At 46.1% G+C, this 26,196-nt stretch overlaps 1 protein-coding gene across 4 annotated transcripts in view; it reads right to left on the reverse strand.

Moving 5' to 3' along the window:
• Positions 1 to 26,196, reverse strand: part of DIP2C (disco interacting protein 2 homolog C) — a 359,569-nt gene that overhangs the window by 85,351 nt on the left and 248,022 nt on the right. For all 4 annotated transcript variants that reach the window (XM_067699777.1, XM_067699766.1, XM_067699759.1 and 1 more), the window contains 8 exons: positions 24,003 to 24,113; positions 18,103 to 18,226; positions 17,707 to 17,816; positions 17,480 to 17,582; positions 15,647 to 15,711; positions 12,810 to 12,903; positions 12,607 to 12,726; positions 11,211 to 11,325 (listed from right to left, as the gene is read on the reverse strand). In XM_067699777.1, coding sequence (XP_067555878.1) covers positions 11,211 to 11,325; positions 12,607 to 12,726; positions 12,810 to 12,903; positions 15,647 to 15,711; positions 17,480 to 17,582; positions 17,707 to 17,816; positions 18,103 to 18,226; positions 24,003 to 24,113 — 842 coding nt within the window. The remainder of the gene's footprint in view (positions 1 to 11,210; positions 11,326 to 12,606; positions 12,727 to 12,809; positions 12,904 to 15,646; positions 15,712 to 17,479; positions 17,583 to 17,706; positions 17,817 to 18,102; positions 18,227 to 24,002; positions 24,114 to 26,196) is intronic.

The raw sequence follows: 26,196 nt of genomic DNA on the forward strand, positions 1-26,196 counted from the left end.
GATCTCTAACTCTGACTTTTTTGGGCAGTCAAAAACATTCTTGAAAACCCCACTTCAATTCATAGGCTGTGTTAACTGTTTTGTCACTCTGGATCACTGGTTGGTTTGCCCCTGTCAGAAACCGTCAAATTTCAGTGTCAGATGGGTGCTATATGCTGAGTACAGTGCCATGTTTGGTGTCTTTGCCCGTGGTTTTTGCCCAGCTTTCTAACTTCTGGGTTAGCTGTTTTCAAAGTGGAAGATATTTATGGTGGCAAGGGGGTATCTTCACCATTCTTTGGAATTACTGTTTTAATTACTGTGTTATATAATTATTACCTTTTTATCACCAAAGTGTCAAGGTACTGAAATAATACCTTGCAGTTGAAAGGGCTACATAAAGTTTTTTTTTAGTTCAATCAGTATTATCACAATGTAGATTTAAAAAAATGGACTCTATCATCTATATTCTAGGAGACAGAGACATAATCAGACAGTGACCAAGGAGAAACCCCCCAGTTTTGTAATTCTACTGATGAGTTTAGGCATCACGAATCCATATTTCTCCAATAGTTTTTATTCTACAACTAATCTTCAGAGAAAAAGAAAATACAAAACATTTACCTGGACGATGACAATTTTAAAAAGATGGAAGCAGGTTAAATACCTGGGTAAAAATAAGCCTCCCACAGGAAGCCAGAACAGACTTCAGAGAGCAGCATGGCTTCTTGTCATCACCCGGTGGACACGTGTGCAGGTGGACACTTTAGATACATGTGAACAAGGGCACACAGGAAGACAAACACGTAAATTCAGGCACACAAGAAGACATATGCATGAAGACAGATACATGTGCACTCAGACATGCGTGGCAACGGACACTCACCAAGACGGACACATGTGAAGACAGGCACGTCTCCTGTCCTTGTTCCATCAAGTTCTCTGACTCAAACATCCTGCATAAACCCCACTCATTTCCTGGGCTGACCTTTGTTTCCTCCTGGGGAGCATCCCTCCTGAGGGGAATGCTGATGGGGCAAGTCTTGGAGTCAGACACAGCCTGGGCAGCACACCTGGGGGCCCAGACCTCGGCCAGGCTCCTGTTGTCAGCTCTCTAGGGCGCCTGCACATCCTGCCCATTTTCAAGCAGGAGGCCTAAGATGACCATGATTCTCTGTGCACCCCAGAGCCTTCCACATTCCCTTTCATGTAGGTGAGAGGTGTTCCGTTGTCTTCAAGAAGAGTGACATCAAGATACTCAATGGCCATGGCCACGGGCACCAACCCACCAGGACCGGCGTCCACTCTGGCAGGACCAGCTCAGACCAGCTCGAGAAGGCTGGCCCTGCACACGGCACTGCGGGCTTCCACCCAAACCCACCGACTGCCTATGCAGCTCTCTTGTAACAACTCAGCTTGCAGATTTACAAACATTATAACAGAAGAGAATCACAGAGTGATACGTGTGATACGTGTTCAGAAGGGCCAAGGCCCTGTAAATCTGAGCAGTGGAGATGCATCTGCAGTTTTTCTTCACTGAGGACCATAGGCAACAACTGAGTGTCATTTTCTACTTAAGTGGATAAAAGCCAAGCAGGCAATCATCTGCTCCCAGCTCCTTACCGCAAGTTCAATCTCCTCTTCAACGCAGGGCAGAACAAGCTGTCCTGGGAAGGTTATTCAAGCACAGGACACAAATACTCAGACGATAGTGCAAAGGAAAGCATCAGCCCCCAATCCCATTTGAGTGAAGGGATGAGCCACAAAATAGGGTGACGTGGCAGCCAACCACTCATTTTTTGTTTTCTTTCCTTTTTCCTTTAAAGATCATCCTTTGAGTAGCAGACAAAGTGAGGATTGCAATGCTTCCCATGATGACTTTATAACATTTAAGAAAGCATCCATTTTGTCCTCACATCAAAATCCACAGGAGCAATGACTAGGCCTCCTGGACCCCCAGTCAAAATGGCTTGAATAGAATGGATCAAAGCTATTTTTACTTAATAACCGGGCCTCTGACTTCTTATGTGTGGAAAGTTCACTTCAAGTTTTAGGAAGAAAATAAGCACAAAGTATTACAAAATAGGTGTAAACACACAGGCCCATTTTCCAAAAGCAAGACTTTTTCCAACCTTTCTGTGGACACAGTCGTGTATATGAACACCAGGAATGGGAAATTTGTCCTCTATTCACAGGTCACAGAGAACAGCCCGCAGAGGAGGACATTCACAAAAATGTAAGTGTGAGTGTTTTCATCAAGTTTGCTTGAAAATGATGTAAGCACGTAAGAAACAAGGACAATGAAAGAAACAGGTTCTAAACAGGAGTCTAGCATGTGTTTCTCTCCTAAAGATATTTACCCCTGAAACAGAGCCCCTGTCGCTGGCTTCACCTCCACGCAGAGCCTGAGAGCGACAGCCGGGTGCAGAGGCCATGCTCTGCACAACCAGCACTCAGTAGCTCCAACACGCAGCACGTGCATAATAACGAGATAAAAAGATGACAACCATCTCGGTGAGACTGAGAAATATGATCAAGGCGAGGGAACGGAACATGAAATAAGAAGCAACCAGGGGGCTATTTAAATTTTGATCACACCATTATTCCTATTTCTACCTAGAAGACTAAAATTGTACCTTTTTTTATCTTTTCATCTCTGTCCCTTGGTTTACTCAGGAACCTGAGAGACGCCAATCACAAAACTGGTGGTCTGAGAAGACACCCCAGCCAACCAGGGCGGGCGGCTCTGGGGAGGGGCTGTGGAAGCCAGATGACTGGAGCCTGAGAGCTGTGCACGCGGGCCGGGGGCGATTTTACCGTATGTGCTCAGTGCAGACAGTGAGGTGGCAGGACTCATGTCCTCCTATGTTTTTTCATGCCTGTGTTCTACTCAGCTCCTGACCCTCCACGGCTGTGCATGCAGCACATAGAGCCCACACATGGCTCCGGGGAGCCCGGGCAGAAGCAAGTTTCCTGCACAAACTCTGGGGTCCAGAGCTTGCTCCTGTGGAATGGATGAAGCCCCCTCTCTCCCTGCCATTATAACATCACCCTGACAGCCTCAGACTGCTGCCCCAGACCCCACCTGCGTCCACGCCTTCTCCCCATCTCTCTCCCTCCTCCTCTCCCCTCCACTTCCTCCTTCTTTCTCCCACTCCTTTTCCCCCCTCCCCCGCTTCCTCCCTCATCTCAGCCTTTCTCATGACCAGCCTCATGGGGGCCGTGGAGGGTAAGGACACAGCTTTCTGCTGGTGCTGTTTTCTCAGGAGACCAGATTATGATACCAGAACTCTAGGCTGTTAGCTGCACCTAGATCATCAAGTAAAATGAAAGCAAACAAAACCCCGCATGACTACTCTCAGGTAAAACTGCAAGGGAGCATCTTCCTGCTTAGGTGGGCGTGCACATCCTGACACAGACACGCGGGAAAAGGCTCAACTCTTCACAGCACTTGCTGCTGGTACATTACGAAGGGTCATCGTACGTGTCTGGCAAGGGACTTTTACTTCTCACTTTACATATTTTTAATTTTTCTTTCATTCATCTATTAACAAAATATATACTAAGCACCAACTATTAACCAGACAGAGACAGAGAATAAACAATAATACACCAGTAAATCACACAGCGCATGAGAAAGTGGCAAATGCTGAGAGGGCATCACAATGAGTCACACAAGCGTGGGAGGAGCGAGTTCACTCTGTGGGGGGTGGTCAGGGCAGGCCTCGCCGAAGTGAGCAAAGACAGAGCTCTGGCCGTGCTACCCTGGGGGCACACCAGGTAGAGCGGGCAGCAGAGACCAGGAGGTCTGGTTGCGGGGAGGGAGGATGGGGCAGTGGGAGAAGGGGCCAAGAGGGGGTGTGGCCAGACTGCATGGCCTTGTGGGTCCTGCAGGCTCTGGTCAGGAAGGAGAGCAGGCAGAAGGCTGGGAACCCCGGTGAGGAGGCAGGAGAAACAGCTGGGCTTGGATGTTCCCTGGTGAATCGGATGGGAGGTGAGAAAAAGAAGGCTGGAGGCTGGCGGGAGGTGTGGGGTATGTTTACACATGGCTTCACTGAATAGTAAGTAAGAGAGGATGATCACGGGGGTGGAGGCTTAAACTAAAAATCGTGACCACTCTGTCCCCCACTCTCCTTCCCACGTGAAAGGAGAACTGAGTCCACAAACAGTGGCCAAGATCTAAGAGATGAAGACCAGCCCTCGGTCTCTGCATGCCCCTGGGTCTAACCTGAACTTCTCATGGACAGTGAACAGATGTGACGCCTTGGGGGGGTGGGTGGTGGGAGCAGCAAGAGGGACAGTGGTTACACACAGCCTGGAGCAGACATGGGTGTGGGCACCAGGGCCTGGTGTGTCAGACACAGGTAGGAGGCACAGATATCCACGGCCTCGTTTACATGCAAAGAAACTGAGTGTCTCAGAGGCTAACTGGTCCATTAGAAAGTAAGTCTACAATCTGCCTTTTCTATCAGATAAGGTGGTTGTGAAAATCAAGATGAGAAGACTGAAAAGCACTCTTTCAAATGTACACAGTTCTGGACAAACTCAAGGTAAACAACACCACGGCGAACACTTGGCAAGCACTTGTCGGTCTTGAACTGTACCCTGAACTCTGCTCCTAGGACCTCTCTCCTATTGGATATGGTGAGCATGAAGTCTGTCATTTCAAGTCACATCAAAAACCAAAATGGGTTGGTGGGTAGCACAATGGAGTATTAACCACCGTGAGAATCTCTCTCTGCATGTGGGAATTCGCCGGCTGCTTTGGGCCAGTCATCAGTGATGCTCTGTTCATTTTACTGCAACGAAGTGAAGTACCACTTCCTGAGGCACTCCAGGCAGATGTGTGCCGCCTGCAGGCGCCGGGTCTCCAGAACCACAGGGCAGCTCTAGGACACGACATCACCTGGCCAAAGCCACAAAAGAACAAGACAAAACCTCAGAAAAAGAACTACATGAAGCAGAGATAAGCAATTTACCAGACAGGGCTCAAACTAGTGGTCATGAAGATGCGCACTGAACTCAGGAGAAGAATGGAGGAACTCAGTGGGAATTTTGATAAGGACACATAAAATATAAAAAGAACCAAACAGAACTGAAAAATAACAGAAATCAAAACAACACTAGAGGGACCCAAAAGCAGATCAGAGGATGCGGAATGGATCAGTCATCTGGAAAACTGGGTAGTAGAAATCATCCGATAGGAACAGCAAAAGAAAAAAGAAAGAAAAAACATGAAGATGGTTTAAGGGGCCTCTGGGACAACATCAAGTGCGTGAACATTCACACTATGGGGTCCCAGAAGGAGAAGAGACAGAAAACCTATAGCTGAAGAAATAATGGATGAGAACGTCCCTAATCTGGGAAAGGAAACAGACATCCTAGTCCAGGAAGCACAGAGGGTGTCAAGATGAATTCAAAGAGACCCACACCAAGACACATTATAATTAAAATGGTAAAGGTTAAAGATAAGGAGAGAATCTTAAAATCAGAAAGAGAAAAGCAACTATTTACATGCAGAGAACCGATAGAGACTATCAGCTGACTTGTCAGCAGAAACTCTGCAGCCCAGGGGTCTGGCAAGATATATTCGGAGTGCTAAAAGGAAACACTCAGAACCAAGAAGACTGTACCCACAAAGCTCTTATTCAGACTTGGAGAGAGAAGAACTTTACAGACAAGCAAAGTTACAGGAGTTCATCACCACTAAACTATTCTTACAAGAAATGGTTTATGGTTTCTAGGCCATAACTAGAAACAAAAAATTATGAAAGGAAAAATCTCATTGGTAAAGGCAAACATATAGTAAAGGTAATGGATCAACCACCTGTGAAGCCAGCAGGAAGATTCAAAGACAAAAGTAGTAAAATCATCTATATCCACAATAAATAGTTAAGCCACAGAAAAATAAAAAAATGTAAAATATGACATCAAAAACAAAATGGGGGGGGAGTAAAAATGGAGTGGTTTTAAAATGTGCTCAAACTTAAGTGACCATCAACTTAAAACAGACGCATATATACACAGGTTGAAATATATGAACCTCATGGCAACCACAAACCAAAAACCTGTCACAGACAGGAGAATAAGGAGAAAGGAATGAAACATACCACACTGAAACAATTCTTTTTCTTTTGCTAATACCTTCTTACCCTACCCACCTCCTGCCTACAAAAACCTTCCATTTTGTACAACCCCTAGGAGCGTCTTTCTACTTGCTAGATGGGATGCAGCCCAATTCATGAATTGCTTAATAAAGCCAACTGGACCTTCAAATTAAAAAGAAACAAAGTTGGAAAGCATGCCGGTATGTCTCCCCAAAAGGAATAATCCTTTTTATGAAGTGAGTGATCACAACTCAATGTCTCTGCTTTAGAAATCTGGATTTTTTTGTTTTTATTGAAATATAGTTGATTTACAATATTGTGTTAGTTTCCGGTGTACAGCAAAGTGATTCAGAGATATAAATACACACACACACACAGATACCCCTGTGCTACAAGATACTGAAGTATCTTGTTATTACAAGATACTGAATATAGTTCCCCGTGCTATACAGTAGGTTTTGCTGTTTATTTTACGTATAGTAGTGTGTATCTGTTAATCCCCAAATCCTGATTTATCCCTCCCCCACCCCCTTCCCCTTTGGTAACAGTAAGTTTGTTTTCTATGTCTGTGAGTCTGTTTCTGTTTTGTAAATAAGTTCATTTTCATCATTTTTTAAGATTCCACATATAAGTGATATCATATGATATTTGTCTTTCTCTGACTTACTTCACTTAGTATGATAATCTCTAGGTCCATCCGTGTTGCTGAAAATGGCATTACTTCGTTCTTTTTTTATGGCCGAGTAGTATTTCACTGTGTATATGTACCACATCTTCTTTATCCGTTTGTCTGTCAATGGACACTTAGGTTGCTTTCATGTCTCGGTTATTATAAATAGTGCTGCAATGAACATTGGAGTGCATGAATCTTTTCAAGTTAGAGTTTTTGTCTTTTCCAGATATATGTCCAGGAGTGGGATTAATTCTATTTTTAGTTTCTTAAGGAACCTCCATACTGTTCTCCAGAGTGGCTACACCAATTTACATTCCCACCAACACTGTAGGAGGGTTCCCTTTTCTCCACACCCTCTCCAGCATTTATTATTTGTAGACTTTTTGATGATGGCCATTCTGACCAGTATGAGGTGATACTTCATTGTAGTTTTGGTTTGCATTTCTCTGATAATTAGCGATGTTGAGCATCTTTTCACATGCCTGTTGGCCATCTGTATGCCTTCTTTGGAGAAGTGTCTATTTAGGTCTTCTGCCCAGTTTTTGATCGGGTTGTTCATTTTTTTGATATTGAGCTGTATGAGCTGTTTATTTTGGAAATTAATCCCTTGTCGGTTGCATCATTTGCAAATATTTTCTCCCAGTCAGTAGGTTGTCTTTTTGTCTTGTTTATGGCTTCCTTTGCTGTGCCAAAGCCTTAAGTTTCATTAGGTCCCATTTGCTTATTTTTGTTTCTATTTCCACTACTCTAGGAGATGGATCCAAAAAGATATTGCTGCGATTTATATCAAAGACTGTTCTGCCCATGTTTTCCTCTAGGAGTTTTATAGTATCTGGTCTTACATTTAGGTCTTTAATCCATTTTGAGTTTATTTTTGTATATGGTGTTAGAGAATGTTCTAATTTCATTCTTTTACATGTAGCTGTCCAGTTTTCCCAGCACCACTTATTGAAGAGACCGTCTTTTCTCCACTGTATATTCTTGCCTCCTTTGTCATAGATTAACTGACCAAAGGTGCATGGGTTTACTTCCTGGCTAATTTGCCTAGTTTTGTTAATAAACTTTTAATCTTTTTAAAGAAAGATTTTATAAAAGATTTTAAAACATGTTTAGAGAAACAATTAAAAATCCTTTGCTTCTTCCTGCCTGCTGATCCACATAGCAGAGGCGCACGTGCTGGTCTGAGAACAGGCTGAAGCCCTCAGGTTTACCTTGCTTTCTGGAGTGCTTTCTACTGAAACCTGTCAATACCCTGCTTATATAAACCACAGATTGCCAAAGCCCTGAATCTTCTATTGTCTATATTTTGTCTGTTTGGAACTATTTATTAGACTAGAAAAGCACCTCTTTTTCTTCATGTATAAAATGAAACCAGATGAACATCCTTCTAGCACTAAAGCTCTAGGCTGACTACATGTAAGTGCAGTATATGCGTCTTACTTTTTCTCTGAAAACAAGAGCTTTACCACCAGACAATAAAAATTCCATTCATTACTTTGGCCCACAGATGAAGTCCTCTTAAAGAAGAAAATTTATTTGAAGAAAATAAGACCTGATGTTGGGTCTCACTCAATTCATGCACATCATTTATTACTGAAGGGCAGGGATAACATTCCATAAACTAATGGAGATCTCACACTATTTATTAGCTTATTTGATGCTAATGAGCTGACAGTATTGGCTTCTTGATAATGGCACGTAACCTGACAGACTGAATAACAGCAGCCACAACTGGAAGATCATGAAGAAGGTTTAGAAGATCTTTTTTTTCCTGTAAGAACAATAATTCACTTGTCCACCGTTTGAAACTAAGAAGCCTACTTTTTCTTCACTTGTCCTCCCTATGACTATCCTTGTCCCTAAAAAATAACTTGAAGTTTTTTAAAGGTTAAAAAACTTATTAGGAAAATATAACTGATACAATGTTATAAATGGTTACTCCCATATGAAGATAGTTTTTACAAGTTTGAAAGCTTTTTGCACAGACTGTTAACAGCGTGGATTGCACTTATATCAGCTAGATATGAGTCAGATATGAGGCAGCACCTATAAACATCATTTTTTCTTTTTTTGTCTAAAGCTGTAAGAAATGCCAATTCTCAAGTCCTACTTTTTAACTTAAATAAGCGGCATTTCATTCATATGACATTCTCAGACGTCAGTCAGGAGGCTGTGTTAAAATGAGGTCTTGCCAGCATTTCTAAATTGCCTTGGCTGGGAACTACAGCTCTATGGAGTAGCAGGTTATGGTCAGCTCTATTGAGTATGTTCTTATGTACCTTATAAGAATGTAAATCAAACAACAAAAATCTGAATTTGAACAAATTAAATATCATTATTTTTCATGTCATCTTCAAAAAAAACCTCCTTTGCTCATCCCTTCTCCCTCTGCCAATCAACTCTGGCATAATCTATACAACATACCTTAAAGGCACAGAGAAAACACTTTTAGGAAAAGCAAATGAGCAAATCATTTGATCATAACAAGTCTACATGAATGAATCATTCATTCTGTGAATCATCTCTGGCAATGGTACTACTTCACAGAACTGTGGAATCTTAAAAATTTACAGGTAGAAGGAAATTGAGAGATTACTGAGTCCAAGCCCCTTGTTTCTTGGTGAAGGAAACCGAGGCCCTGGAGAGAAGGAATGTGCCCAGGATCGTGGGGCCAGCCACCAGCGGGCGGGGCTCAAACTGGGACTCCTGGCCCCAACATGCTTCCGGAGGCTGAGTCCCCTTAGAGTCAAATTAGACACATACTTGAATACTGATTTCTGCAGGACAACGTGATGGCAAATCTGCTATTGCAATCCTGATGTGTTTTGTACTCCAAGGTCGGACATAAATCTCAGAAGATTATTTGTTGCAAACCTTCTCTTTTGGGGACGACAATGCCATCCTTTAAAAAATGAAGACTGGATTCTGGTTAATGGTGCCATATTTCCTCATCAATTTAAATTACGTTATAGACTTTTAATTTCTGGTTCACTCAAAATTAAAAGTGGCTTCTGGGGACTTCCCTGGTGGCACAGTGGTTAAGAATCCACCTGCCAACGCAGAGGACACAGGTTTGGGCCCCGGTCCAGGAAGATCCACATGCCGTGGAGCAGCTAAGTCTGTGCACCACAACTACTGAGCCTGTGCTCTAGAGCCCGCGAGCCACAATTACTGAGCCTGCGTGCCACAACTACCAAGCCCACGTGCCACAACTACCGAAGCCCTCGCGCCTAGAGCCCATGCTTCGCAACAAAAGAAGCCACCGCAATGAGAAGCCTGCGCACTGCACCGAAGAGTAGCCCCTGCTTGCCGCAACTAGAGAAAGTCTGCGCACAACAACGAAGACCCAACACAGCCAAAAATAAATAAATAAATAAATTTATTTATTTTAAAAAAGTTGCTTCTGATACTTTAAAGGTTTTCAATTTCTCAACGTGTTAGGCGGCCTGGTTAATTTCACATTAACAAACTCCTAAAAGCATCAGAAGGTGTCTCTTTAAGGGCAACCTTTACATGAATATTTTTGCGAATCCCAACCTTTCAGTAAAAAGAGCAGAACTCATGCACTTTGTGCACCGAAAGCTCTGTCATCCACTGCTACAACAGAGCACACTGGTGTGACACGAAATAAAACATACTTAGAGACAGAACCCAAAGACGCTGGCGAATTAGTCATGTATAGGCTGCAAACATCTGGGTGATGCAAACCCTCCTTTCTCAGGTTAGTGTGGATTACTGGGAGCTGCTGACGGTCAGACACGCCGCTCTAGCCCTTCTCACCCTGGGCAGGGTGAGCTCTTATGAGCCGTACCACGGCCTGTCCCTGACAGGCCCCAGTGGCTCTGAAGCAGGCAGTGATGCAGGAGTGACCTAGGACCAAGGGCACTCACTGTGCTTGCTGGCCTTAGCAAGAGCCCCAGAAGCCCAGCCCCACACAGCGGGAGATTCCAGGCCCCAGAACCCTCTGATGTGCTGCTGAGCTGCTCAAAAGCTCAGAAAACCAGTTTTTAAAGTGCAGTATGTGCAGTATTGCAGAAAATGAAGATGACATAAAACCCGCATGTCCAAGGGCACAGGGGTGGCCACAAAAATTTCGTTTCATCCAACATTTACTCTGTTCTATCCTCAAGTTAAACCTGAGCCTAATACAAGCAAATGAAAATGTGCATAACCTGCCAGGACAAGGTTCACTGCTCAGCGTGCCTGTGGACAGACTTCCACTCACTCGGGAATTACAGCGAACCTCCAGAGTGAAAAGTGAGTTTCTAACTAACGAATCTAGACTATTTAAGAGAATCCATTCTAGAATACACTAGAATAAAAACTCGTCTGGAAAATCTGGGTCCTGTTTTTATTCTCACACTAAGATGAACTGCGATGGCTCCGGGTCTCTGTTAGCTGCTGAATGAGACCCCTCCCCAGGCTGCCCACTTGAGTTAACACAGCAGTACCTCCTGATGGCCACGGTGAGAGCCTCTGGTGAGCTGGCGCATGGACAGATGACCTCCTGGCGTAGACCTTTACTTTGGAAGACGTTGAGAAACGCGTCACAGGAAGAAATAGACCCTAGAGGGAAAGGGGGGACGATAATCAGACAGGCGAAGCAATATGGACAATTAAAAGTATCCCATAATATAAAATGCTTTTGAAGTTAGGATCTAGGCACATGGGGAGTTAGGCAGCATGGAAAAATACTTTATTTAATATATAACTTATCACTCGTGTTACAATGAAAGATAATATTATTCTCAAACACAGAACTCAAGAATTTAAAAAATGCAACTTCTATACTTAAAATCCTTTTGCTGACTGAAGCACTTAACTTTAATAACTTTTCTGAGACATGTTCTACCATTTTCAACATGCATGTTCCAAGAAATAAGTAAATCTAAACCCAACTAAATGAAGAAAACATTTCTCTGTATTAATATGAGTGATGAGATCAAGGTATAATTACTAGGAACCTATCAGCTAAACTAGCTCCTAATACAAGTTTATCTTGCTTCCTGTAAGACATATTACTCTGAAGAGTTATGGGCAAAATCAATTGTGTACTAAACAGCCCACAATTTATGGAGTTATTTTGTAAATGGAAGCATCATTTATAAAACTAATACAAAATCACCTGTTTGCAAGTCCACTTTTGCATATCAGATGTTCTTTAAGAAAGTATATACTGCTTTAATTTACAAATATATATGCTGCAGAGTTTACAAATGTGGTCAGAAACATACATTGTTCATTCAATTCACTTCATTCACTTTGCTTCTCGCTTATATACTCTTCTCATAAAAAACAAGCTAGCTGGGTTTTTGTTTCAACTGACTGAAATATTTTTCAAGGTATATTAACAGTATTCTGTGGAACTGCTAATTTATTTTACCTAGGTAATTTCTGCTACAGGATTTGATAATAAAATTCCATTAAAAATGACAAATCAAATTTCCTGATCAATAAAACTACTATGGACCATAAAATAATAATAGTTAATATTTCTTGAGCACTTATTATATCCCAAGGAACTGTACACAGGGATTGCTTCATTTAATCCTCATAAAATCTGATGACTGGGTACCATCTTGCAGCTAACAAAAGGAGAAGAATTTTAACAAGTAAGATATGTTCTCTTCAGAATCAGGAAGTGGAAGGGCTAGGACTTCAACCCTAGGGCTGTGTCTGGACCTTCAGGCCCTGGTGCCCGTAGGCTACGCTGAGTAATACTGTTTGGCTATTATCTTAAGGCCACTTCTTCACTAAGGTAAAGACTAGAAAAGGGAAAAATCAAACCCCAGAGAATGAAACCTGGAGAATGAGGCCCCCTCCTGACTGCCTGGTGCCGTCACTTACAGGGATTTGCGCCGTCGGCCACTATCAGCATCCGGAGAGAGGAGAGGTTGATGTCTCTCTGATCCCTGTGTGCCACCAATGCCCAGTGCATGTCCCTGGATTTGACACAGGCCACTTTTGCTGAAGGAGAAGCAGGGGGGAAGTGAGTCACCGCCTGTGCCGCAGGATGGCGTGACATTAAAGGGGCAGCCTCCGCAACGCACCTTTGTACTGGCAGACCTTCTGAATCCAGGACAGCGGGTTCACCTTCATCAGCGAGTACGGGATGCTGATCACGTGCATCATGTTCATGACGCTCTGAAAGCAGGACACTGGGCAGTGAGTGGGGGAGGGCTCCATGTGGGACTCACCCTGCTGCCAGGGGCTCCCTGGTGGGAGGGTGGGGACCACACGGGCATCTCACTGGGGATGATCCTTTAAGAGGCTGTGGGAGTGGAGGCGACTTCTCAAAGCTTGTCTAGTCCTCCCGACTCCTGCTTCTACTGATACAACTCAAGAATCTAAGTCCAATGGAAGCAACCTAAGTGTCCATCGACAGATGAATGGATAAAGAAGATGTGGCACATATATACAATGGAATATTACTCATCCATAAAAAGAAACGAAATTGAGTTATTTGTAGTGAGGTAGATGGACCTAGACACTGTCATACAGAGTGAAGTAAGTCAGAAAGAGAAAAACAAATACCGTATGCTAACACATATACATAGAATCTTAAAAAAAAAAAAAAAAAGGTTCTGAAGAACCTAGGGGCAGGACAGGAATAAAGATGCAGACCTACTAGAGAATGGACTTGAGGACACGGGGAGGGGGAAGGGTGAGCTGGGATGAAGTGAGAGAGTGGCATGGACATATATACACTACCAAATGTAAAATAGCCAGCTAGTGGGAAGCAGCCGCATAGCACAGGGAGATCAGCTCGGTGCTTTGTGACCACCCAGAGGAGTGGGATAGGGAGGGTGGGAGGGAGATGCAAGAGGGAGGAGATATGGGGATGTATGTATATGTACAGCTGATTCACTCTGTTACACAGCAGAAACTAACACACCATTGTAAAGCAATTATACTCCAATAAAGATATATAAAAAAAAATCTAAATTCAAATCCTTTTCTTATAAAAACTTAAGTTGAATGATCACTTTTTTATTGGCCTTTCAGTCTTGAAGCTTAATTCTCTCTGGTGTATTCTACTCATTTTTATTCACAAAATTAACTTCCTTTATTAAATGTTACACTGAAATCCAAGGAGCGGTGGAAAGTTGTCTTAACACCCTCACTCTTCCATCTAGCCTGGCTCATGTAGACCAGGACCCGTAAAAGGTTTCTTTCTTTAAAATGGATGACAAAAACTAACTTTTTAAGTAAATGGTCAGTCCTCACACATTGCAGCTGGGACTCACACATCTGAGTGGCTGCACGCACAGACCTGGCAGGAAGGGACCACAACATGGGGAGCACTGGACAAGATTCCCCCTGGTCGGCTCTGCCCCCCCTGTGGGTGGAGGGGGAGAGAGAGGGCACGGACACTCTGCAGAGCGCTGGTCTAGCTCAGAAGCTCTGCAGGAAGATGACCACGTGCACCCTCCCCCACACGGGTGAGCCTGCTCACCGCTAGCATTCACCTCCCTCACCTCGCGCTTGCTCCCCATTCCATACTGGGGGTGGGAGCATCTTCCACCATAAAGAAGATAAGATGCTTTGGAAGAATGCGTGCTGCCTAGCCAGAGACCTGTCTTGCTCTAGAAGGTGGCAGCCAGAGACAGACTCAGAAACCACCAATTCCGGAGGCAGTAATCCACAGCATCAGGGAGCAGGTGGGTGACCACGTCAACAAGATCTATCACACAGCTCTTGAAAGCAAGACTGTCACGAGAGAACTCTGATGGCAACGGTCATCAAGCAAGTAGATGGGCCAGGCACTCACTGAACGTTAAACCACGTGGTTCTCACATGGTCAACATTCCCATTGGACACATAAGGAAAACAGGTGCAGAGTGACTCAGGCAACAGACGATTCTTGGGCACAGGAGCAGGGGACGTGCCCAGAGTCACAAGCTACAGAAGGAAGGACCAACATCCAACCTGGGTTCTCTGAGGCTGTGCTCTTCCCATGACACCAGCAGCCCACGGGTAATGCATGTGTGGGGCTGTGTTTCTGTCTCACCGACTAGTGTCCAGGCGGTAAAAGAAGGAAGCTGGCTGGGCCGGGGCCCTAAACCTTTGTCTATATGATGTCTGCATAAATTCTGGTTTATCAAGAAACAACAAATCCCTCTTTTTATAGTTATGTTCCTATCACTCATGTAAAACTACTAGAGTTTTTTGCTTCTAAAAAGATATACGGTTTCAGCATAAGAAACTTAAAAAGAAAAACAGGTGAGTGGAAATCATCACATATGAAACAGACACAGGGAGATTCGAAGCAGTGATGCTACATATATTTCTTAAGTGCTAAGCATATCTTAATAATAAGGTTATCCCTCTATTAAAAGTGCCTACAGCTTTGAATGGCCATCACTTCTCAAGTGGCACTAACAAAAATGAGACATACATTCTCTGCAATTCGTGTTGAATTTTTGGCCAAGGGGAAATCTCAAAGTACTTTTCCCCCTGCAGCATAATTCCCGAAACAGTCATTAAACGATGATTCACAGAAAGATAAAAAGAATTTTGTAGCCAAATCATATGTATGGGCAAAGTGACCCAAATGCAAGACATCAACGTTTCTGCACAATCTGAAATGCCAACCGTGGGAAGAAAGATCCTGAACTTCCCTGAGCCTAAAAAGGCCGCTCTCTCTCACAGCCGCAGCCTCAGAGCGTGGGCCCACGATGCAGGCAAGCAGCCACTGACCCGCTGGTCTGCTGAGCTCCTGGAAGTTACATTAACTTAAGACTTATAAAAATGGTAACTTTTCTTTATAATGTGGGAGGAAGGGGCTTACCCAAGCCGCTGTGTACACAGATCATCATTCTAATCCCAACACTGAGCACATTCAAAGTTAAACAGGACACTGCAGAGCAAGGGGCGTCTCACTTACTGTTAGGATTCCGTGCCAAAGCCCAACGTCTTTCTTGAAATCCAACACATTCACAATTGTTTCAGCTATAAAATAAAGAGTCAAAGATTTTAACAAAAGACGGTCACAGACCAAAGGACAAAAAAAATCCAATACCACATCAGTGGGAAGTAATGGGTCTTAGAAAAACATCATTTCACTGTCTTTACAGAAATGCTGCAGCCTCCAATCAGACCCATTTAAAATGCTGGCCTGCCTGGGAAGTGTTTCTAGATGAGTATTCTGATACACAACTTAACAGCAATAGCTCTTCACAGCATCACTTAAAACGCCTTATTCCTTCTCCTTTTATATATTGGGTTGGCCAAAAAGTTCGTTTGGGTTTTAATGAACTATTTGGCCAACCCAATATTTGTTTTCCCTCTCCCTGCCTTTTCTTTCTTAAAAGATTCTTTTCATTTCCATCACATGTTCTCCCAAGAGAGGGAAATGCTGTGTACTTGCAGGAGGAGGCAATTTTCAGCAAACCTGCCACTGAAATGCTTGCCAAAGCTTCAGTACCGAGTGCCTCACCCCCTTTCAAAAAGGGACATTCAAAATACACAGCCTGTATTCTATCTTATGCAAGATTTTTAAAAGTGGAGAATCAGGAAGCAAGTATGTATCTATCTTCCCCAATCCCTGCAAGAGTGATGGCCCTGGACCTTTAGGAAATTAGGGCAAGGAATACAGGTCATGAGGTTGTGAGAAAAACTAGAAAACTGAAAACAGTGACAAACAGGGTGGTGATCATTAGAGGCAGTGTGTCTCCACGTGTGACAATGTCTGGGAAACTTGTCCAGGGACCAAACATCAGTGGAACATCTCCACGAGACAAGTGAACTGGTCTTAAAAAGGGAGACTGCCAGAAGGATGGGGAGAGAGAGAAAGCAAATGAGAACAGCAAAAAGAGAAAAGTGTCTCATCCATGGCTCGTGACAGATGCTTGGGTACTGGGAAGAGACTCCAGTGTGGCGGGTGCCTGCGACGTGGCTAGTGCGGGGACCTGATGGCAGACACTCCAGCGGAGGGAGCTGTGGGTATGTGGGGTCTGATCCTTCCTACCATGAGCCCGTCAGCACTGTCAACATGGTTACCTCCAGTGACCCTAACTCCGTGCCTCCAGGACAACCCCAAACAGGGCAAAGAAAGCACATCATGGAAACCAACCCTTTGACTGTGAAATGCAGCCCCAGAATCCAAGCCAGTTGCGGGGAGGGGGGTGCACTGTAGCATGCGCACTTTTTTAAAGCTCCCAGAGAGGTTCCACTGTGCAGCCAGGAACGAATATACATCAATGGTGTCAACTATCTGTTATGGCCTAGACTGTTTTCTCCCAAATTCCTATGCTGAAGCCCTAACGCCAAGTATAAATGTGCCTGGAGATGGGGCTCTAAGGAGATAATTAAAGTTAGGTAAAGTCATAGGGTGGGGCCTGATCCAATAAGAATGGTGTCCTTATAAGAAGAGGAAGACACACCAGAGCTCCCTCTGCACACAGAGGTGAGGTCGTATGAAGACACAGCCAGAAGGTGCCGTCCGCAGGCCTGGAAGGGGGTCTCCCAGGAACCAACCCTCTGGCACTGGATTTCAGACTCCAGCCTCCAGACTGTGAGACGTCAACATCTGTTGTTTAAGCCCCAGTCTGTGGCGTCTGTTTTGGCTGCCAGAGCAGACTGAGACGCCAACTAAACAATCCAACACACAGACCTTCGGTGGAGCCGCACGACTCTCTGAGTGACTAGTGGGAACAACACTCATCTCCACAGGGCTGGGGTCTGGGGTCAGGGTCCCCCAGGAATGGTCTGCCCATACCTTCTGTGTAGCCACACGCCTGTGTGAGGGCCTGGCAGTGGGTCAGAAGCGCGATCCTCGTCACGGTCACCCCGAGCACGCTGCCATCCTTGCACGTCTTGTACTGCAATGAGAAGGTGCTGAGAGGGTAGAGCTCCAGGCCCACATCCACCTCTGACCCTGAGCTGTGTAAGGGTTGCAGTGCGTGTCACTCAGTTCCCCAACCTCGTCCAGACCCAGCAACTCACCTCGATATACGCAGTGTCATTATTTGCGTCCTTAATGTGCGGGAACCAATCTCGAGGAGGTTTAGAGAGATGTTTTGACTCTGTGACAAACCATAATAGCTTTGGCCAACCTTGGAAATAAAGGACAAATTCCTTTCAGGCAAGCATCCCCCAGAAGACAGGTGTGACACCACCTTCCCGTTGGTGGCATGCTTCACAACAGCACAAGCCAGACCAAACCTCTGGTGTTTCCACCAAGTCTAAGGCCACGGCTAAGGTGCTGTAAGCCTCCTGCAGTTACAGCACATCACGTGCAGGCTGAGAGCACGTGGGGTGTGATCTGAAACCTCGTGTGTGCACGGTGTGTTGGCACAGATGCCTCAGAGCACATCCTCCCCGCCCGGCACTGAGGCTCACCTTTGAACTGTGGGATCTCCCCCGTCGGGCTCTTCGGCAGCCCTTTGTGGCAAGCGTCACTCGTCAAGGCTACAGTCACTCCACAGCTTCCTAGCAAGAACCCGATCTGCTGGCTTCCTGCGTCCTGGGAGACGGCAGCAAGGAGAGAAGGGTCACGAGCAGAGGTGATGGCCACTCTCCTAAAAAAACACGGTCTCGCCCTTGGGCCCTGGGATGGCACCAACCTCCCTGAGGAGAGGTTCAACCAGAGTGCCAGGGCACGGGCTGGTGTCTGCACAGCTGGGGTCAGATCTCAGGCTGCCGCTTGCCAGCTGCCTGACCTTGAACAGGCCACTAGCTTGGCCTCAGTCTCGTCATCTGCACTGTGTCCTTGGCTGGCTGTAAGGGATGCACACGGGGAGCACAGAGTGTGCTGCGCTCAGGGGGTCTCGTTCTGTTCCCCTCTGGTTGTACAGGACTGTGACCTCAGGACACAGAGCAGGTCCAAGAACACATCTCTGCACTCAGGACACTAACCCCAAGCGGTCTTTGATCACATCCGGCGTGATGGACTGGACACCCATGCCGACCACAGAGTAAGGGCGTGTGCGTGGCGGGGCGCCGCCCCACAGACTGACTGCCAGGACTTGGGAGCAGATGCTGCGGGAGGGGCAGCCCCAGGCGCCACCACCCTGAGTGTCCAGCCACCCTGCCAGTCAGTTCAATTCGCTTTCCTTACTCCCACCAGCTATGATTCAGAAAATAAAGCCGTGAAGCAGCCGGCATTCCTAGAAGGGAAACGTCAGGACTGTGGTGAGGCTGTCACCTCCTTCCTTCCCACATGAGACAACATTCTCACCCCAGTAAAATCGGCAACATCGACATCTCAAAACTACGTCTTCCAAGTGCCCAGTTCCTACTCCTCACTGCAGATTTAAAAGCCGCATCTCTTTACACAGCATCACGCACAGCCAGCCTCCCAACACGCTTGCAGCCCCGACAAGGGGGAGGAGGCCTGGTGCTCCGCGGATGGAGACCTTCCCATTTCGGGGACCCTGTGGGATTGTTCCTTCAAGCAGTGCTTTTTCAAGGAGAATTATAATCAGTCACTTCAATGTGAATTTGGGTATCACATGGCCAAAAGCTGTGACCGGGTAAAGGGGTGGGGAGATGGGTTCTGAAGCCAGGTTTAGGAGCAGAAGGGCGTTTCTTTAGGAGCGTGAACTTGCTGGGACCGCCTACAGACAGGCTCAGAATGGCTCAGGAGAGGGAGCACCAGGGCCAACTGCAAGACCTGTCAGGGTCCACTGTGGAGGTCTGCTGTCCCCTGGGCCCTGTCTTCCTAGTATCTGCTCCTAAAGACCCTAAAATACAGAGGAAGGGTTGAGAGTAACCGTAAACAGAATCCATGGTTACCATGAAATTCAGCTTCCATGCCTGCTCCTCCTCCATCTTCTTGGTCTGGAAATTCCTACTCAGAGGTCCAGCCAAAAGCCAGCTTTGCAGAAACAGCCCCACCCAAGAACCCCATTGGGCTGAGATGAGACCCCTCCATCTACTCTCAAGAGCGCTCTGTCTCCTTCATGCACCGGGATCCCTGAAATTAAGCCCAGCTTGACCCCAGAGCCTCTGGCAGAGCCCACAGAGCCATCCGTGGCCTCCATGGGCCATCTCTCCTGGACCTGGGGACAGGGCCCTGAGCCCCGATACTTGGGAGCCCCCCGACACCCCACACCACTGTCCAGAAAGGCTCCACAGGAAGCTACTGAGGAGGCACGTGAACCACTGCCCTGACGGCCAGAGCACTCAGGCCCTGACACCGCCTCCCGTGTTTCCTGAGCGCTTTTCCCTGGAATGGCTGTTTCTGGCCTGCGGCTGGGCTCAGGGGCCCTTCCTCTGTAGGGTTGAGCTGTCCAGGACCACAAAATCTCACAAATGACTCTCTTTTGCTGTGCAAGAAAAGCTGACCCACACCTGAGTTCAAACCTTTCCCTCACTTTCAATCTTTCTCCAACATAGAGAGCTGACGAAGCATGTCCCTTCCCCGGCAGTCTCTCCACACCCACGGTCTCTGACAAGTCACTTCTCAAGCAGTAAATGCGCCCTCGACCAGCCCCACCCCGTCCCGTCTCAGTCTCCAGGTCAGAAAGCATCAGCCGTACCCATGAGAAGGACTCTCTCTCCAGTAAGTGTGAGGTGAGTTCACAGAAAGCGTCTCTCGTGAACTCGTTCTGGATTTGTGGACCTGCAACGACCAGCTGGTGCTTTTCCAATTTTGATGCTTGCCTACCCAAACCGCTGGCTTCTCAGCTGCCTCAGGAGGAGAGACAACAATGCAGGTGAAACTGAGTGAGGGGCTCTCGGTGCGTTACTCTGCAGAGTCAACACAAGACAGGCTGCAGACCCATTAGTTTACAGACCCATTAGTTTTATTATGGTCATACAACCAGGGGATCCAAGAAACCTGACCAAGAAATTTTCCTTATCAATACTAAGAGAAACATGTCATTAATGTATTGTTGTTTTGCCAATTAATTTTTAACTTTTTATTTATACTGGAAATTTCCAAGCAGACACAAAGATACAAAGAAAAGGAGAAAGAAATCCTATGTTCCTGTCATCCAGCACCAACGAGTATCAACGTTGGCAAATGTGTTCTCATCTCTTACCTCAAACACATGCACACGTGCAGATTTGTTATTTTAAAACACATCCCAGACGTGGGGCATAAACTTCTACCCACAAACACTTCTGTTAGGTGGGTGTCACCCTCGGGCTGCCCCATTTCCCTCCCTCCCCACCCCAACTCCCTCTGATTTCTTCCAGCAAAATGCACTCCCAAGGGAAGGATCATGTGATGGTTCACGTGAGATTGTAAGTATGTGACAAGACGTCTATGTTTTTCCTTCCAGAGATGTTTCATTTTAACAGGACATCTGAAACCTTGGTTAAAGGAAACAAGTGGGGCATGTGCTAGATTCTAAGGAAAGAACAGTTTGCATCATGCAGGACAGTGAGCCCCCCCTGAGCCCAGAGGCAAGTGCTGATGGGCCAGGCCCTGCCTGGCTGGACTCCTGTGGCCTCCGGGGCCCACTTGGTCTCTGGCCCTATGGCACTTAGGATATGCAGAATTCCACCCCCGCTACAGCCTTGCTACTTCCCACGCTGGCAGAAGGGAAATGCAGCTTAGTGGTCTCCGCCAGTCCACAGGCCCACTTTGCTGGCATCTGGCCTTCACAGACCAGCTCAGCCACCTCAAGAGGGCGAGGAGGACAGCCACTGTCCAGACCTGCCCATCGTGGCACAGACTTCTGGAGGCTCCTCTCTTGCCCCTGCCTACTCCGTGGCCAAACCATTGGAGGGACACCCATTTCTCCCACTATGAACTCTTCAAGTGAAAAATGAGCCTTCTCCCCTCCCCCCAAGAACTAGAACAGAGAATAAATAAATACACATGGGCCTAAATCATTCAGTAAGGCTAATCAACATTGATGATCCTGAAAATTTGGTTCTCATTAGGCCCTTTATTTTAAGACAAGACTAGCGTGCATAGGACTGGTGGATAGAGGATTCACAAACTTCATCCCCTACACCCCTGTGCACATCTTACCCTGTGCTGAATGGCAACCGAGCCAGTGGATTCTTTTATTTAAAATTAAGTAAAGTTGGACTTGGTTGAGAGTCCGCCTGCCGATGCAGGGGACATGGGTTCGTGCCCTGGTCTGGGAAGATCCCACATGCCTCGGAGCGGTTGGGCCCGTGAGCCATGGCCGCTAAGTCTGTGTGTTCGGAGCCTGTGCTCCGCAATGGGAGAGACCACAACAATGAGAGGCCCGCGTACCGCAAAAAAAAAAAAAAAAGTAAAGTTTTCTAAGAATGAACATTACATTCTGAAACCACAGACTGAGGCCCAACGCACAGCTTCTGGTTTAACAATAACCTGTGAGTCATCTGCTGGTTCTGTTCCCCTCAGAAATGTTCCGAGGGAGAGCGGGCCAAGAAGAAACCTCAGCTTTTTCTTCTGAGAGAGGGTTCCTGGTCCTGAGGTACATGGTACAATATGAGAGTCTGAATGGGTCTGAGAGGTGAGTGAGACAGAGCCACCTGGCAGGTCACAGCCTGCAACGCCTGAGACGGCTGGCAAGCACGTGTCAGGAGACCCAGAGGAGTTGCAGGTGAGACACCCTGGCCCCGCTCGACAATGCCTGGTCAGGAAGTGGCAGAGACAGGTGCCTCTTCATTCAAATGATTTTCCTCTGCAAAGCAGACCTGGTCTGGAAGACACCAGGCTATAGATGTAGAGTAGACAAATCTAAATTCGATATGTGATGAGTAAACAATAACTGCTACTCACAACAACAATACCAAATGTTCTGGAGTCTGCTTGGTGCAGTGCTGACAGAGAATCAGTCTCTTCACTCATTAGGCTATGAATTTCTCCAAATTAGCATCCTGATGCCATTGACTAGAGAATCCAGAGGGTTTTCTTTTCTATTTCCAGAGGACCTCAACCCACTGAATTAGATATCAATTAAAGAGGAGCATCACACATCCCTTGAGAGGCTTTCCAGGTTAGTCACAGCACCAAAGAATCACATAGGAGAACGTGGCTACCTGCTCAGTAAATCCCCAAACCCTTCTGCATTTCTCGTCAGTTGTGAAGGTCACAGGGCTCAGGAAGATGAGGAAGCACTTTATGGGGTGTGTATTGTACACCAGGAATGCTAGAGGCAAACCCTCGCAGAAATCAGCCTTCTCCTCAGGCCACTGGTGGGGGCTCTGATGTCAGTGGCTGCAGGGCTCACCCCCCTTCCAGGGCCACCTGCCACCCCGCCTGACACTTGCAGGTGCCTAGGAGGCCCAGGAGGGAACTTGCAGATTTTGTACCCAGGAAAACGGAAACAGTAACCATTCCCCAACCTTTTTCTAAAGGATGCCCACGTTCTCTCCTTCCGACCCAAGGAGCAGCGTTTCAAAGGTACCCACACACCGTGAACAGACCTTGAGGCACTTCCCCATTTTCATAATGAGTAGCCACAAAGACAGCTGGAAGATTCTCTGGAAACTCTGAGCCTGGGCACATGAAAACCTTAGCATTTTGGAGCTGGAAGAGTCACCCCACACACTCTGCTCATGATGATGTGCTAAGTGACGGCCCGGTGAATCCAGGGTGGAGCCCAAGGGCACGACACACAACACAACCAGTGGCAGGGCACCTACCCCACAGCCGTCGGCCCCGTCTCCTTCGACAGCATCAGAGCACCTCTCGGGGGACCATCAGGGTCAACCCCAGCACAGCCTCCTCCCTCTGCCTTCCCTTCCAAAGTTACCACAGGTCTGTGGTGCAAGAAGCCAATCATTTACGCGGACAAAGACACACACACTGCTGTGCAGGGTTCCGACACTGGACTACACTACAACTGTAACAGCAAGATAGTTATTTATTCTAATCATAGAATAAGATCCAACAAATCGTAGGTGAACCTGGAACTTGTTAATGTCCAAACACCTGTACAAATGCAACAACGGCCACCCCTGAAATAAAAATAAGTGAAAAATCTATCATTTATCCAGATTTCTAGTGCAGTGACACTGAGGAATGAGATACTGGAACACCTGCTTTGCTGGTAGATCACCCTGCTCAACGCACAGAAGGTGCCACCTCAGGGCAGCAGCTCAATCCGGCCACTGAGTGGAGCTGCAGCGTCAGTGCTGCTCCCTTGTCTGGGACAACCAACGACAACCTGCGCAGAGCCTCAGAGAGAAGGCAAACAGCCCTGTGCTTCCTGATCCACATCCTGCTGAGATGAAAGCTCTTGAAGATGGCCGTCTGCACATTCTGACCCCATGACAGAACCTTCCAGGGCAGCAGAGTCAACCTTCCCGGCCAACAGGTTTGAACAGAAAGATACGTTATTTACCTTTCTCGTGAGGGGCACCTCGATGGGCACAGGCACAACTTCGGCCAGCAGGCAGCCGTAGAAAGCCACCATGGAGGCAGCAGGGTCATTGTTGGGGAACACCAGTGCCACCTGGACCAACACAGAGAGAGAGGGATTAACCACTAACACGATGCCACTGGAAAAAATTTAGATGCCCTGCTTGAAAAATGTATATTAGTAAGATGCATCTTAATAAGTTATCAGATGCTTTTCCTTGATCTCACATGGAAGGCAAACAGATTATCCGGGTCATCTCTGACACCGCACCAGAATGCAACTACCCTTGCTGTTTACACTCCCCCATCGGCACATATTTTTACACAGGTGAAACCACAGTGCATACACTATCTGTCTCTCACTATTCTCACTGGGCTCTAAAGTGCGTCCTCGTACGTCCACAGAGTCTTCACCATCGTAACTGAACGCTGTGCACTTCCTCCCTAAGGTGCTGGGCTCACAGCTGACTCTACTCTGATCCCAGCTCAGATTTAGCTCCCCAAGCCTTGACTTACCTGAAAATTGAGAATATTAGTGTCCTAGCGTTGTAGTAAAGGTCAAATGAGAAAATGTATGCAAGAGCTCACACCGTGCCTGACACACAGCAGGTAGCCATGAACCACAACTGCCCATGAGGCCCCGGCCCTGGGAGCCGGCACTCGGTCAGCCCGCACCTGCGGCATCTGGCTTTCTGCCCTCCCAGGGAAGGTTTCCGTGAACACCTGGCCACACATCTCCAGCCGCCCATTGCCTCTCCAGCTCAGCCTCTGAAGAACCAGGAGTACAATAATCATGGAGTTCTAAAAGGTAAATTTAAATTACTACCCTAATAATCCAATAATGGACAGTATGATTTTTCAAATGTTTTCTGATAGTCCTGAAGGGAATCTTAATGAAGAACAATTTTCCATCAGATGGCTTATAATTATTCGTCCTTGTATGAACTGTGTTTCATTTCCTTTGTTTATTTATCTGCTGGTGTTTTGACATTTCCCATAAAATCTTTAAATATACTTCATAGTATTAACTCTTACATTTGATGCAGACTTCTCGATACAATATTCTGTTTTATTTTTATTAGTGTATTTAATGTTGCATGCAAACTTGTCAAGTTTCTCCTTTATGTTGTCAGCTTCATCCCATTTACATCCACCTGGCGCTCAGGTTAGCATGTTGCTGTGGAGCTACCGCAATGTCGATCCGCTTGCTCTCCTGTTGCCCGATGCTCCTTCTGGAGTGGCCCTTCCTACTCTAGCTCTAGAAGCTGCCTTCAGGATACAACAGGCAGTCCTATTTCTGGATCCCCACTGAGCTCTGCAGGACTCTGCTTCCACTTTAACACAAGCTTCTCCCAAGTGTTGCTCCAGCATCGGCACTGCTCTTCCTTGTTGATGATTAAGCACATAAATCCCATGATTCAGCAGATGTATATGATTTTTGTATTACCTCATTCAGGAATTTAACACATTTTTTTCTTTAAAAATGCCCTAACTAGAAGTTATTAACTTTGTCATGAACAGTTGGATAAGACATCCTAATTACCTCAATATCTAAGTAAGCAGGTTGGCATAAAGGACTCAGATGACAGCTGAGGATGGAGCACGCTGCATCTTAAATTTGGCTCTGTTAGCAACACAGGATAGTTGATGGAAATAAAATTAAGTTTGGAATTATGTGAAGATTGCCTTTCTATATGGTATTCCTGCAGTTTACTAAAATCAGCCAAACAGAGACAAATGAAACCGTTAAGGCCAATAAAAGCCATTCTGCACTACTGAAGAATTTTAAGAAACCCTGTGAAATAACTGTTGATTAGATATTAATCCTTATTTTGTCCCAAAAGCACCCAGACAGATGCCAGACTACTATCAGTAGGATTTCAAAGGAGGAATAAAAGGATTTATTTGCATGTCTCTGTATATGAACCACAAACAATTATTTTAAAAATGATCTGAGGTTTGCACTGGCCTCAGGTGTCTGCCTTCAACTGGTGGTCAGAGAGTTGACAGCATCTATTTTTAGTTCTGGATCTGGCAAAGCAACACCATTCAATCAAATGTTTGCAAAGCTTCCAAGGCACCACTGCTGCAAGACTGCTCTCCTTGAACCAAAACAGAGGATGTTAATAAAATGCAGAAGATGTTGAAGTTCTACCCAAAACTAATGGCTGCACCCA

Source organism: Pseudorca crassidens, chromosome 1 (assembly GCF_039906515.1).
Source record: "Pseudorca crassidens isolate mPseCra1 chromosome 1, mPseCra1.hap1, whole genome shotgun sequence".
NCBI lineage: Eukaryota > Metazoa > Chordata > Mammalia > Artiodactyla > Delphinidae > Pseudorca > Pseudorca crassidens.